This window comes from Sarcophilus harrisii, chromosome 3 (genome assembly GCF_902635505.1).
Source record: "Sarcophilus harrisii chromosome 3, mSarHar1.11, whole genome shotgun sequence".
Lineage (NCBI taxonomy): Eukaryota > Metazoa > Chordata > Mammalia > Dasyuromorphia > Dasyuridae > Sarcophilus > Sarcophilus harrisii.
Window position 1 is genome coordinate 167,799,744 of NC_045428.1, and position 15,097 is coordinate 167,814,840.

General features: G+C 37.3%; 1 protein-coding gene across 2 annotated transcripts in view; it reads left to right on the forward strand.

Annotated features, from left to right (window-relative positions):
* Positions 1 to 13,522, forward strand: part of CFAP97D2 (CFAP97 domain containing 2) — a 51,698-nt gene extending 38,176 nt beyond the window's left edge. Inside the window, exons 5-7 of one of the 2 annotated variants that reach the window (XM_031958762.1) lie at positions 1,052 to 1,232; positions 11,746 to 12,689; positions 12,774 to 13,522. In XM_031958762.1, coding sequence (XP_031814622.1) covers positions 1,052 to 1,232; positions 11,746 to 12,689; positions 12,774 to 13,044 — 1,396 coding nt within the window. In that variant the 3' untranslated portion in view covers positions 13,045 to 13,522. Of the gene's footprint in view, positions 1 to 1,051; positions 1,233 to 11,745 lie in introns of both variants that reach the window. The other variant, XM_003765703.3, reaches the window with a different exon arrangement.
* Positions 13,523 to 15,097: the final 1,575 nt, after the last annotated feature.

Here is a 15,097-nt window from a genome sequence, read left to right on the forward strand (position 1 = left end):
AGAAGAGAAAATAATGAAGAGAAAAAAGCAAAGGAAAACTTTACAGGAAAGGGCATAGTAAAATAAAAGAAAAGGTTTGGAGAGGAAGGAAAGATTTTGAACTAATTAACAGAATAGAGAAACATAAGGGACAAAATGGGGGAAGACACACAGTAAAAATTTGTAATTTAAATAAAATCTAATAACTTGAAAAAGAGTAATAAGCAAAGGAAGGTGGGGAAAGGGTACAGAGTCTTTAAAACTAGATTAACATCAAATTAATTTAAGCAAAACAAACTCAGGAACAAACTACTGATGAAAAGGAAGAGAGTTTTTAAAATTCATACTAAAGAAATAAATTAGAAAATCCTAACAAAACTTTGAGTGTGAATGGTTTAATAAAATGAGAATGACAATGACTAAGAAAATAAACCCCAGAAATCTGTTGTATACAAGAAATCCATCAAAAAACAAGATACACATAGAATTAAAATGAAAAATTAGAACTATTCATTAGGTAAATTTAAAAAACGTCAGAAAAAAACAGGTGCAATTACATTACCTGACAAAAAATAAAAATTCACACTATTAAGAGAGATGAAAAAATGCATTATGCTTAAAGAAATCATGGACAATAAAACTAAATATTAAACATATATACATCAAAATGCATATCTAAATTCACAAAGGAAAAATTAACTTGATTACAAAAATATATAAATAGCAATATGATAAAATAAGAGACAATGTTTTTCAGAGTTGGACAAATCCAACAAACAAAGGAACATATGGAATTTCATCTGAAGTTTGAATTTTTATTTGAAGATCAAATGAGATAATGTATTAGACAAAGTACTATATAAATGTCGATTTTTTTTTACTGATATTGCATAGTAAAAATAATCAAGTCATTAATTAGATGACAGAAAGGAAAATTTATCTTTTTGAGGGTATCTTAAAGTCTGAATATATTTAAAATTCTGATAATTTTATAATTTTATAGTACTGTGCTCATGATTTAAGCTGTTTAACCATAGCTGAATTAATAGTTTTTCTTTTTGGATTTAAACAGGGACAGGCGAGAAAGAGAACTTCGGAGAATAGACAGAGAAAACAGATCCTTTCAAGAAAGACTTGTAAGCTGTCTGCATTGGTATCATTTTCATAGATGGTGGGAAGACTGGCAATTGGAAGACAGCTTCAGTGATACTCTCACTGAAATTCCACAAACATGTTGTTGCTCTCATTTGGTGGTAAGCTCTGGAAGTATTGTTTTCTTTTCATTTTAAATGTATTTTTACTTGAAATTTCTATTTTGCTTCAATCAGATTCATCAAGCAAGTATAGGCAAAATCAACACTGCTATTACATATTACGTTATAGTTTTTCCACCAGGAACAAGCATTTACAATTTTTTAAAAGTTTAATATGAAATACTTAACAGAATATTTATAATAACAATGTATACAGATTTACATGTTTTTTCAGACATTTTGGGAGGGAGAAGTGGGGAATGGATGTATATCTTGCTGCAGTGAGATATCTTTGCATGTGCACACAAACATTTGCAAAACTCTTAAGAACATATTCATATTATGTGATCCAAAGAAAATTTAAAGTGTATATGCTACTAATAAGCTATGTCCACAAAGGGTAAGCAACATGGTGATTTAGATCTATTATTTGTATTATTGCAATCTCCCCTCATATTCTATTAAATTGAAAAAAAGAGTTGATAAGAGAAGGGCACCTTAGGTTCTCTTAACTGGCTTTATTCATAGTAATCATACTCTTTATAAAGCTTTATTTCATTTCCCTGGCTTTATACATAGCCAGATCTTTTTATGAGACTGTTGGAATCTTTATAAAGTGTTAAGACATTGGAGTTGATAGAGACAATAGTTATCTGGTTTGGCATGGTTCAGTGTGATTGATTTGATCTTAGAAAGAGATATTTTGGGCCAGAACTTGAAACAAGGTACTAAGTGGAACTGATAGAAACAATGCTTGTGTTCACACCTTTAGAGAGCTCATAAGTATCTAAGTACTCAATGGAGTTCACACATTTGGGAGAGTCAGGGTTTAGAAATGAGATAACCGAATTCACACCTCCCTTAGGCCAGAGAGCACTCTGGGAGATAACCCAGAATCCCTCTCCCTCCAAGAGGCTGAGTTAACCTTTGGGACATCACACATATAAAGGGACCTCTTGGAGCTTGGGGACTGACTTGAGTTAGTTACTTGAGGAGTTACTAGAAACTCTGGGAGCTTGAGAGAGTTTTACTTGGAGTTGGAGAGAGAGCTCTTGGAACCCACAAGCTCTGTCTTCGAGGCAAGAAATTCATTGCATCTTCCAACTTGGTGCTGATGGGAGGCTGAAGAAAGCAGAGGCAGAAGCCAAGGACAAAGCTGCAAGAGCTCTTGGAGCCAAGCAGAGAGTTAGGCCTCAACTAACCGGGCTATTTTGAAAGGAGAAAAACGTTTGCATTTTTACCAGCTGGCTGCATTTTGGAGTAATTATTGATTGTAACTGAAACTAAGGCTGCCTCCAGAAAACCTTCACATTTTGGCGCCCTGAACGGGGGACTGAACAGGCCCTTCAGTGGATTTCAGTGGAAAAGCCTCTGATCCTGATTTAAGTGGAAAAGCCTGTGACCCTGATCAAGTGGAAAAGTCTCCTCAAGCCAGAAATTAGAGTGAGTACAACAAAGAAATTTTGTTAAAAGAATTAAAGTAGAATTTCAGCTAAGATGGGACAGATCTTTAGAAAACAGCCTTCTGTTTCTGTACAAGGAAAATAAATGTTTAGAGAGCATTGTTAAAGTTAGGGAAAGCGAAGGTTTGATTATAATTATGGAGCAGATCACTGAACTTTTACAAACTGTTAAGAACATATGTCCTTGTTTCTCTCTGGAGAAAGAATTGGATCTGGATGAATGGGACTTAGTAGGAGAGGATCTTTGTCAATTCTGAAATAAAAATGGCCCTAACTCAATTTCTAAAGACATATTTAATACATATAACTCAATACAACTGGCTATAAGAAGTTATTTAAGTGTTAAAATGAAAAAGAAGAAAGTGCCAACTAAGCTAGGTGATAATCAGGAAAATTCAGATAAGAATGGAGTTAAGTACAATTCTGAGTGTGATACTTCATAGCAGGAGGAATTAGATCATTCCTCATCTCATGAAGAAGAAGAAGAGAGAGGCAGAAACACAGTCAGCTTCTCCTGTGAAGCAGAATATGACAAGATTAGAAGCATTAATTAAAGCAAAAAATAAAGGAGAAGATATATCTGATTTTATAAATGCATATCCTGTGATGGAAAAGATTGACTCTTCAGGTCAAAAAGAAAGACAATACACTCCTTTTAATTTGGAAAAATTTAAAGATTTGAAAAAGGGTTGCACTCTTTATGGGGCTACATCATCTTATGTGAAGATGTTGCTAGATAATTTGTCTTATGAAATCTTAACCCCGAATGATTGGAAATCCATAGCGAAAACATGCTTAGAACCGGGACAAAATTTGTTGTGGCTTTTGGAGTTTCATGAATTATGTAGGATTCAAGCCCAACGCAATAGGCAAATAGTAACTATTGGACAAATCACTTTTGACCAACTAGCTGGTGAAGGTCAGTATGCAGAGAATTCAGAACAGATTTATTATCCCATAACAGTGTATGAACAGATTTCTAAGGCTGCAATAAAAGCTTGGAATGCTTTCCCTGGACAGAAAGATGGAAATAAAGCTTTCCCAAAAATAGAGCAAGGTTCCAATGAACCTTTTGCAGATTTTGTGGGACGTTTGCAAACAGCTGTAATCAGAACCATTGGAGATAATGCTGCTACAGAAATAATGACGAGACATCTGGCTAAGGAAAATGCCAATGAGATTTGCAAAAGAATTATATGGGGATTAGACAAAGATGCTCCTTTAGAAGAGATCATAAGATGCTGTGCCACAGAGGGCACAAATGCTTATTATACCCAAACTATGATGAACATGGAAAGACAGGGTCCCTCTTGGCAAGGGACTTAGAGAAATTCGTTAATGTTTTCAGCGTGGAAAAGTTGGACATTTGAGAGCTCATTGCAGATATGGAGATAGAATGAGAAGACAGGGTGAGAGAAAACCCAAAACTCCATGTCCAAAATGCAATCAAGGCTTTCACTGGGCCTCTGAATGTAGATTGACTCAGAGAAGTGAAAGGCAAGGCCCAGCTCCTAAGTATCAATCAGAGCCCCAGGTGGAGCAAGATGGCAGTCAAGGTTAGACCCAGAGAGTTTTTAGAAATTCAGTAGTAATACATGATCAATTAGCCAAAAGGCAATTGGATGGAAGAAGGAGATTACACAATCAATCCGCAAAAAGGCAATCAGAGGGTAAAAGGGGATTGCAATTAGGAAAAACAGAGTTGTATGTAGTAGAGACCACTGAGATATCCCCTGGAGAATTGAAATCTGTTCCTGTCCAGCCTATGGATCCCTTGCCTCCAGGCACAGTAGGCTTGACCATTTCACCTCCGGAGAGTGCTTACAAACCAGGGGCCATCCACACACTGATGTAGGAAACTGGGAAATCTGTAGCTAATATCCCAGTCACTAACACAGGTAGACAACCTGTGATTTATCAACCAGGGGAAGTAGTAGCATCAGACTTACTACTACATATCCCTAATAGACAATCTGATGATAGTTGCCCAGATTCTGACTTCAAGCAACAGAGTCCAGGAATATTTTGGACTGCAGCTGTGACAGCTGACCCACCTATGCTCACTATTTATGTGAATGGAATATCGTTAAAAGGATTAGTAGACACGGGTGCAGATCATACTGTCATTAGAGGTGCCAGCTGGCCCAGTCACTGGCCAAAGATTAAGGCAGGTACCTACATGTCTGGTATAGGAGGATCAATAGCAGCAGAAGTTAGTGCTGCCCCTATGAGATGGACATTTGAAAATGAAACAGGAGTTTTTACTCCTTTTGTGGTTGAAAAAATCCCTATCAATCTGTGGGGAAGAGACATTTTATAGCAGATAGGATTACAATTAAGTACTTCAGCTTTTTAGGCAGGGCTGCTGTTGAAGGCCTGCCAGCACTCTCACCTGTTCCTATTCAGTGGAAAACTGATAGACCAGTGTGGGTAGAACAGTGGCCCTTAACAAGAGATAAAATTCAGGCCTTAGTAGATATAGTGCAAGAGCAACTTGACCAAGGACATCTACAGCCTTCTCTAAGTCCTTGGAATTCTCCAGTATTTATTATAAAAAAGAAATCTGGAAAATGGAGGATGTTAACGGATTTAAGAAAGGTAAATGAACAGATGGAAACTATGGGAACTCTTCAGCTTGGACTTCCATCGCCTACTCAGTTGCCTAGAGAATGGCCTCTTTGGGTTATAGACATCAAGGATTGTTTCTATTCTATCCCTCTAGATAAGGAGGATATGAAATGATTTGCCCTTTCAGTGCCCAGTGTTAATTTAGCTGAGCCTTATAAAAGATATGAATGGACAGTTTTGCCACAGGGAATGAAAAATAGCTCTAGTTTGTGCCAAATGTATGTTGCTGCTGCTCTTACTCCAGTGAGAAAAGCATTTCCAAAGGTAATATTGTTGCATTATATGGATGATATTTTGGGGTGTGCACCTGAAGAACAAATGTTAGAAGCATGTCTACAAAAGACCATAGAAACGCTAACAAACTACAAACTTCATATCACTATGGAAAAAATTTAAAGGCATGCTCCTTTTCAATATTTAGGATATGAAATATATCCTAAGGCACATACAGTACAAAAACTGTCTTTAAGAACAGAGAAGTTAAATACTTTGAATGATTTCCAAAAATTAATAGGAGATATCCAATGGATGCGACCAGTGTTAGGTTTGACTACCTATCAGTTACAACCGTTATATGACATTTTAAGGGGAGACAGTGCTTTAAATTCATCACGCCAGCTTACAAAAGAAGCTCGAGAAACTTAGAGAGAAGTTGAATTGGCTTTATCCAATGTGGTTGAAAGAGTAACTCAAAAACCCTTGGAAATATCAGTTTTTGCTACCCAAGAGGCACCCACAGCAGTCCTTCATCAAGGAGACAGTGTGATAGAGTGGGTGAACCTCCTGGCACAACCAGAACAAAGCCTTACTCCATAACCAGTGCTTGTGGCTAGAATTTTATTAAAGTCCATTAAGAGAGCAATACAATTATCTGGGACAAGACCTGATAGGATATACACCTTTTATACTAATGCACAAATTAATGTATGCTGCGAGACCATCCCAGAGTGGCAAATTTTATTGGCCACAGCTCCAAATTTTGCACATGGGTCTCCATTAAAGATGACCAGACTATTGCATAATTGGCAATGGATTTCTGAGGAGAAGTTTTCTAAGGTTCCTCTTAAAGGACCCACCATCTTTACAGACACATATAAACAAAATATTTGTGCTGTATACTCCTATGATTTAACAATAAAAAGAGTAGTCAGAACTCCTTTTCAGTCCACCCAGTAGAACGAATTATATGCAATCATGTTAGCTCTCACTTATTATCCAGGTGATATAAATATAATATCTGATTCAGCCTATTTAGTAGGTGTGGTACAAAGAATTGCCACAGCTTAAATAAAATTTGCAGCTTCTAATATATATCAGTTCTTCAAGGAACTTCCAAGAGCAAGTGAGAAAGCATCCAGGCAAGATTTATATCTTGCATGTCCATTCACATAGTGGACTTCCAGGTTCTATTTTCGATGGAAATTTAAAGGCAGATAAACTTTTAACTATGTTAACTAGTACTCCTTTGTTTCAGGAGGCCCAAGAATCCCATTCTAAATACCATCAGGCTGCTCGAGCTTCACATTTACAATTTGGGATAACAAAAGAGGAAGCTAGGAGTGTAGTAAAAAGCTGTACAGCTTGCCTTCCTTTCCACCCTCCTATGCTCCCCCCAGGGAAGAATCCTCGTGGTTTGAGACCTGATGAAATCTGGCAAATGGATGTGACCCATTATAAATCTTTTGGTCGTCTGTCTTTCATCCACATTCTGGTAGACACCTTTTCAGGATTCACTTATGGAATACCAGCAGCAAAAGAGACAGCTCGAGTGGTCACTGAATTCCTCATACAAGCATTTGCAATTGTGGGTGTGCCACAAGAAATAAAAACAGATAATGGACCCGCATATACCTCCAAACATTTTGCACACTTTTGTGCACAGTATAAGATTTTACACACCACGGACATACCCTTCAATCCTCAAGGTCAAGCAATCGTAGAAAGAAGAAAGAGACATTAAGACACTCCTCCAAAAACAGAAGAAAGGGGGAGCCACAGGTAACCCTAGAGAACTTCTAAATTTAGTTCTCTATACCATTAATTTTTAAATTTTTGATAAAGATGCACTGGCTCCAGCAGACAGGTTTTATAACCCACCAGAAGAGCAGTGCCCAGTGCGAGCAGCTCCACTATCTCTAGATAATCGCCAGGTGATGTGGAGAGATCCAGAAAGTGGTGAATGGAAGGGACCAGATAGGTTAACTGCTTGGGGAAGAGGATTTGCTTGTATCTCTACAGGAAGAGAAGGAATCAAATGGGTGCCAATGAGCTGTATTTGCCTTGTCCATCAGAGAGAAACAGAAAAAGAGAAAAACCTCTAAACAAAGGAGAAGATTCAAGAAACATCTGATATTGAAAGAGCATGGCTGATAATGAGACTGTTAAAATAACTTTAAAATCTATTATTTTATTCTTGGCACATTAATGGACAATAGATTTCTTTGGGACTATTTCTAGGACTTATGGACATGTATAATGTTGTATATGAAAAATTGTTTACCTCAAAGCTTACAGGAATCATTGGATTCCTGACACATGAACTAATGGACAATGTTTAAATGTGTAAATTCTCATGTTAATTCATGTTGTTTGTTACATTACTACTAGCCTGTGTTATATTGCTATGTGCTTATGTAACTATGTGTAATGCCTCCCATATTGATGCATTTATGTACACCTTGTTTCAAGTGAGCCCCTTTAGAAACCCGCTAATCTGATTTGATTTTCTATTTCCTTTGGCATTTTCATTTCCCTTCCTGAGATGTCAGGGAAGGCGTGATCACCTTTTTGGAGTTCTCACCTCCTTAAGAAGTCAAGGAGGTTATGACCACCTATGTTTTAAATCAAAAGAAAAGGGGAGATGTTGGAATCTTTACAAAGTGTTAAGACATTAGAGTTGATAGAAACAATAGTTATGTGGTTTGGCATGGTTCAGTGTGATTGATTTGATCTTAGAAAGAGATATTTTGGGCCAGAACTTGAAACAAGGTACTAAGTGGAACTGATAGAAACAATGCTTGTGTTCACACCTTTAGAGAGCTCCTAAGTATCTAAGTACTCAATGGAGTTCACACATTTGGGAGAGTCAGGGTTTAGAAATGAGATAACCGAATTCACACCTCCCTTAGGGCCAAAGAGCACTCTGGGAGATAACCCAGAATCCTTCTCCCTTCAGAAGGCGGAGTTAATCTTTGGGAGATCACATACATAAAGGGAGCTCTTGGAGCTTGGGGACTGACTTGAGTTAGTTACTTGAGGAGTTACTAGAAACTCTGGGAGCTTGAGAGAGTTTTACTTGGAATTGGAGAGAGAGCTCTTGGAACCCACAAGCTCTGTCTTCGAGGCAAGAAATTCATTGGATCTTCCAACTTGGTGCTGACGGGAGGCTGAAGAAAGCAGAGGCAGAAGCCAAGTACAAAGCTGCAAGAGCTCTTGGAGCCAAGCAGAGAGTTAGGCCTCAACTAACCGGGCTATTTTGGAAGGAGAAATAAACGTTTGCATTTTTACCAGCTGGCTGCATTTTGGAGTAATTATTGATTGTAACTGAAACTAAGGCTGCCTCCAGAAAACCTTCACATGAGACCTTGCAAAAGAAGTCAACATTTGAAATTTCAGATTCTATAGGAAAGATGTATAGGGAAGAGTCCAAATAAAAAGTCAAACCAAAAATGTTCATGGTACACAAAAGTTTTTTTAGGGCCTAAGTTCTGCTCTAAGTTAGATTCCTCTCTCAGGCTTCTGGGATGATTTTTATACAATTGCAAATTACATCTTATGGATCTGAAAGAATTGTCATTTGTGGAGGTGTTCAATTTATAACTAAGGAGTTACTATGACATTTGGAAATTTTAATTTATCAAGCATTCTTCATTTTTACATTTAAAAGAGCTCATTGGCAAAAATCTAAAAACCTTGTGTACTATCCATTCAAGTCCTCAAATTGCATTCATATATATAGTTAAGACTTTAGTTATCTGGTCAAGAACTCCATATATTGATAGTGAAGAACTTAGTCCCTATTGTTATCCCAAATGTGTTTGTTTAAGCTGAAGTGAAGGAGATACTTTCAATGGTGTTTGGTTGTTTTTCAGTTCCTTTTATTCACTGGTGTTTGGATTCTGAATCTATGTATTGCCCCATGATCTTCTGTATAATAAGTAAAAAAGATAAAATACAAAGAATGCAAGACAGAGGATGGCTGAAAAAAAAAAGAGAGAGAGAAAGTAGGAAAAGCAGAGGGTAGAAGTTCACAGAAATCTCAGAAAAAATATATTTTGACCTGCCACTCACTAATTTTAACCAAATATTATATACTCACACATGCTTACATATATATGGATATTATGCACACACACACACACACACACACACACACATACACAAATGAAAGTTAAAGAAACTGACCACCACTGACCAGCGTTGAACAGTGATGTGGAACTTGGATTTTTACTAGTTTCATAATGTGCATAATTAATCCATTTCATGAATCCTAGCATAAAATTAGAAAAATTACTATTTCCTTGGGTTCATTATGAAAATCCAGTTCTTCAATGACCAACAGGATGATTTCAGAAAGGCCTGGAGAGTATTACATGAACTGATGCTGAGTGAAATGAGCAGGACCAGGAGATCATTATATACTTCAACAACAATACCATATGATGACCAGTTCTGATGGGCCTGGCCATCCTCAGCAACGAGATCAACCAAATCATTTCCAATGGAGCAGTAATGAACTGAACCAGCTATGCCCAGAGAAAGAACTCTGGGAGATGACTAAAAACCATTACATTGAATTCCCAATCCCTATATTTATGCCCACATGCATTTTTGATTTCCTTCACAAGCTAATTGTACAATATTTCAGAGTCTGATTCTTTTTGTACAGCAAAATAACAGTTTGGACATGTATACTTATTGTGTATCTAATTTATATTTTAATGTACTTAACATCTACTGGTCATCCTGCCATCTGGGGGAGGGGATGGGGGAGTAAGAGGCGAAAAATTGAACAAGAGGTTTGGCAATTGTTAATGCTGTAAAGTTACCCATGCATATATCCTGTAAATAAAAGGCTATTAAATTAAAAAAAATTAAATCGAAAAAAAAAAAGAAAATCCAGTTCTTCTCACTGATGTATGTACTTAATGATTACACTTGGAGAAAAAGCAAGAACCATTCATTTGCCTCTACTCATTTGATCATATTATTAGAACTTTATAAATTTCCTCAGAAGGTATATGATTACAATTCTTCCTTTCCTAAAAGACATCTGCTTTTTATTTGTGCCAGCTGAAACCTTACATTATGAATATTTATTATTATTATGAATTATGAATATTTCCTTCTCTATTTTAAGGGAAGGATTTTAATTCTCTATTCTCTTCACAATTTCCAGGTTAGTAATTAATTAACTTTCAGTTCAACAAACTTTTATTAAAAATGACAGCAACTGATCTTATATTTGCCAAGGAGTACTAAAAGATTCTTCAATGAAGCCAGTTAAAGATAATCTCAACTACTTGAGACTTCAGTTAACTGGAATTTTAACTTTTAAGGAAAAGAGACACATTATGAGAAAAGAGACTCTCATCAATCATTTAGTAACCAAAGTATGGACAACTTCCTTCAAGACTTCAATAGGGATTTAATACAGCCTTCTATATCTATAATATAACAAAATGATTGTTGATGCTTAATCTATCTGATGGAAAAAAAACCCTCAAAAATTATCATCTTGAATGAGTCAGTTATACAGGGTGTCCAAAAGTCTTTAGTGCAATTTTAAAGATTTAATAATTAACAGCTTTAAATTGCACTAAGACTTTTGGGACACACATTTGTCACTGTGCTTAGACTACAATGTAATTTAAATGTATTTCAAAAAGAATCTTAACAATGAGGTTGAAATGAGGTTATTCAGGCCATTTTCAATATACTGATGATGAACAGAGTCATCTGCATACAGAGAGAGGACTAAGGGGACTGAATGTGAATCACAACATAGTATTTTCATCTTTTTTGTGGTGATAGTTGTTTACTTGTTTTTTCTTTCGTTTTTTCCCTTTTGATCTGATTTTTCTTGTGCAGCATGATAAATATGGAGATATGTTTATAAAAATTGCACATGTTTAACATATTGAATTAGTTGTTATTTAGGGGAGGAGAGGGGAGAGGAGGAAGGAGGGAGAGAGAAAAATTTGGAACACAAATGTTTTGCAAGGGTGAATGTTAAAAACTATTTTTGCATGTATTTTGGAAAATAAAAAGTTGCTATTATTAAAAACAAACAAACAATGAAATTGAGACGTTTTCTGCTTAACCCTAGGTTAAACGAAAATGTCTATTAAAAATCTTATTACTAAAAACATTCTGACCATATCAAAGAAAGTATATTTCTAACATATCTTTTTTTGTTACAGCATGAAATAAGACCAAGGAGGATGACACCAAGGAAAAGGCTGCTTAAGCTCAGGCAAAGAAGGGTAGAAACCTGGGACAGTGATGTGGAAGATGAAGCCATTTCCGAAGATTGCAAGATGAAAAAAGGCCTAGATGATAATTTGATGGAAGAAAAAGCAAAAAAATTCTCAACAAAAGACGAGGAAGAACTGATAAATAAGGCATTAAAAGGCCAAGAAAAGAGAAAATATGAAATAAATCAGGAAGAAATGGATGAGCTTGGATCTAGGCTGTTACAGGATGTAAAATTAAGAGTGGCAAAGCTGGAAATAGAATTAGAAACAGAGAGTAGAATGCTGCAGGAAGTAAAAACAATGATCCTACTGAAAGAACAAGAAGAAGCAGCAGGGCAGCTGCGGAAGAGAGACTCAAAATCAAGAAAGTCCGTTCTGAAAGAAAAGGAGGACGCAGAGTCTAAAGCAAAGGAGGACGGAAAGGAAGAAGATGGAGAAGCTAAACCGACAGAGGGCGGAGAGTCTAAACCGGAGGATGCAGACCCTAAGGCCGAGGGCGCAGATCCTACAGAAGGTGCGGCGCCTAACCCGACAGAAGGCGGAGACTCTAATCCGATGGAAGGCGGAGAACCGGCTGAGGGCGCAGGGGAGGGTGGAGAGTCTAAAGAAGGCGGAGAGGGCGGAGAGCCTAAACCGATGGAGCGCACCGACCCCAAACCTATGGAGCGCACAGATTCTAAATCGATGTCAGAACCCAAACCTATGGAGCGCACAGATTCTAAATCGATGTCAGAACCTAAACCGATGGAGCGCACCGAGTCTAAGTCGATGTCAGAGCCTAAACCGATGGAGCGCACCGAGTCTAAGTCGATGTCAGAGCCTAAACCGATGGAGCGCACCGAGTCTAAGTCGATGTCAGAACCTAAACCGATGGAGCGCACCGAGTCTAAATCGATGTCAGAACCTAAACCGATGGAGCGCACCGAGTCTAAGTCGATGTCAGAACCTAAACCGATGGAGCGCACCGAGTCTAAATTGATGGATCGTGGAGAGGAGAGGGAGGTACCTAAGCCAAGGGAGAGGGAACCCAAACCCAGGGAGAGGGAGATGAGAGAGCCCAAACCAAGGGAGAGGGAGGAATCAGAAACAAGAAGAGTCACATTGGTAGAACCAGGGAAAGAAGGGGAGGAGCGAGATGAATCATCAGCCAAGTTAGCATCAGAAGGTGAGGAGAACGCTTCATTAGACCGGACAGCATCCCAGCCGCCCGAATCTTCGCAAGAAGAGCCCCAGGATACTTCCTAAACACTCCTGTGTCCACTCCTGTGAAACTGGAGACCAAGAGGAAAAGAACGTGAACATCAGCAGCGGACCGCGCTGCGTGCAGCTATTAAATAGGGAGTATGAATACGGTGGCTTTTATAGATGGAACAACCTCGTGATGCTGCAAAACTATTTTTGCCATTTTTCTGGGTTGGTACCCAGCCCCAAAGATGGAACAAGTTGTTCAGGATAATACAAGGAGCATAAAAAACTTTGAATGAGATCAGTTTTTTTTGTTTTGTTTTGTTTTTTGCTTCCGAGCTTTACTAGTTGTTCTGTTGAGGATTTGTTTACAATGACTGGATGTTCTGATTTATACCTTTCAAGAAAGACAAACTAGACAACAATGAATTCCTTTCTTCAAAAACAAACAAACAAAAAAAACCCCACCACTCTTATAGAAAACACTTCACTTGGGTCCTTATATCTAAATAAATTAAAGCTATGAAATATAATGGAACCACAGTCCTACTCTAGAAGTAGGACAGGGTACTTTGGATTTTTTTTTTAAGTTAGATTATGTCAATGTCAAGATATGTTACTAGCTCACTGGATCTTTGATCTCATCTAAGTGGGTTCTCCTCTAGTAGTACAAACTATACCTATTCATGCCTTCTCATACTGTTTAATGTTTATCTGTCTCTGGTAATTCTGGGCATCCGACATGATTTAGATCAGAGGAGACTTGGATTGCCATATTTCTGGTCATGTAACTCCACTTTGGAGCAATGGGAAAGTCCTTATTGCTTTGAAGCAATAGAGAAACTTACACTTCCCCAGGAATGCCCCCTGATGACAGTAAGTGATGACAGTAGAACCATGTTGGTTGTGAATGATGGACTAGGGATGGAGGAAAAAGGGTGGGGATCATCCATTCATTCATTCTCAAAGTAGATACTTTGTCTCTCCCTCCTCTTTTCAATTCACTGCCCAGAAAAAAAATACTCGGCCACTCCCTTTTCTGTGGGAACTTTGTAGGAATGAAGTTTGGGGGTTGAGGAGGGATTAAAGAAGGTATGGAGATTGGGTTCTGAGGCTCTAGTCAGAGAACATGGGTTTTATATATTACCATGAGCATGTTGCTCCTTGTCTTTGGATTGAACTAACCACCTCTGTAAAACAAGAGTGAACTACATTCTTTAAATTCTACAAATATTCTCTCAAAATTGTGATTTTGTAGCCTTCCCTTAAAATATTCTACTGTTTAGTAACACTGTGTTACTAATTTACATTAGTAACATGTAAAAATACATAATTTACATTATACCTAATGTAAATCTGCCATTTTAGCTCATACTTTCTTGTTCTGTCTTCAGTGGAGATGGAAAAGGAAAAAGTCATATTCTTTTGCCTAAGCATAAGACAAGCATAAATCACTTCTTGGTTTTATCTTTTTAAGGTAATAATTTCAATTCCTTTAACCTTCACTTAAGTGTTCTCTTTTCCAATCTTTTAGTCAAGGTGTCTCTCCAATTGGAGTTCTTTGCCAATGACGTTGCATCTTAGTGGGTTCTCACAGGAAATGAAAATTCCAAAGTCCAGAGTATCATTGAAAATCACCCATAAAGTACAGTATGATGTTCTTATACAGTCTTCATCAGAGAGCAGTTAGACCTGAGCTTTTTGGGATGGAAACAACCATGAGTTTATTTTTCACTAGACCAGGTAAATATATTGATCTGGAGAATGAACAGGAAGCAGAATGTCTTCAAATGAAGTAAATCAAAAAGAGAGAAAGATGTAGTTACTAGCAAAACTAATCATTAAGTTGTGAAAATACTCTTAGAAAGGGCTTCAAGTCTGAGAGTGAAAATAGAGGATGATTTCTAAAATAATTTCCTGTTCTTCCTGTCAAGAGGAGTACAGAAGGGACATTCTCTAAGGACCAGGAAGTCAGATCTAGATTTGGACAGAGAAGCATGCCTTCTGTAAATAGAGCCCAGATTTGAAGTTAGGAAGACCTAAATTTAAAACATATTTCAAACATTTTAAAAAATAGAGATAATAGTACCTTCTAACAGGATTGTCCTGAGGC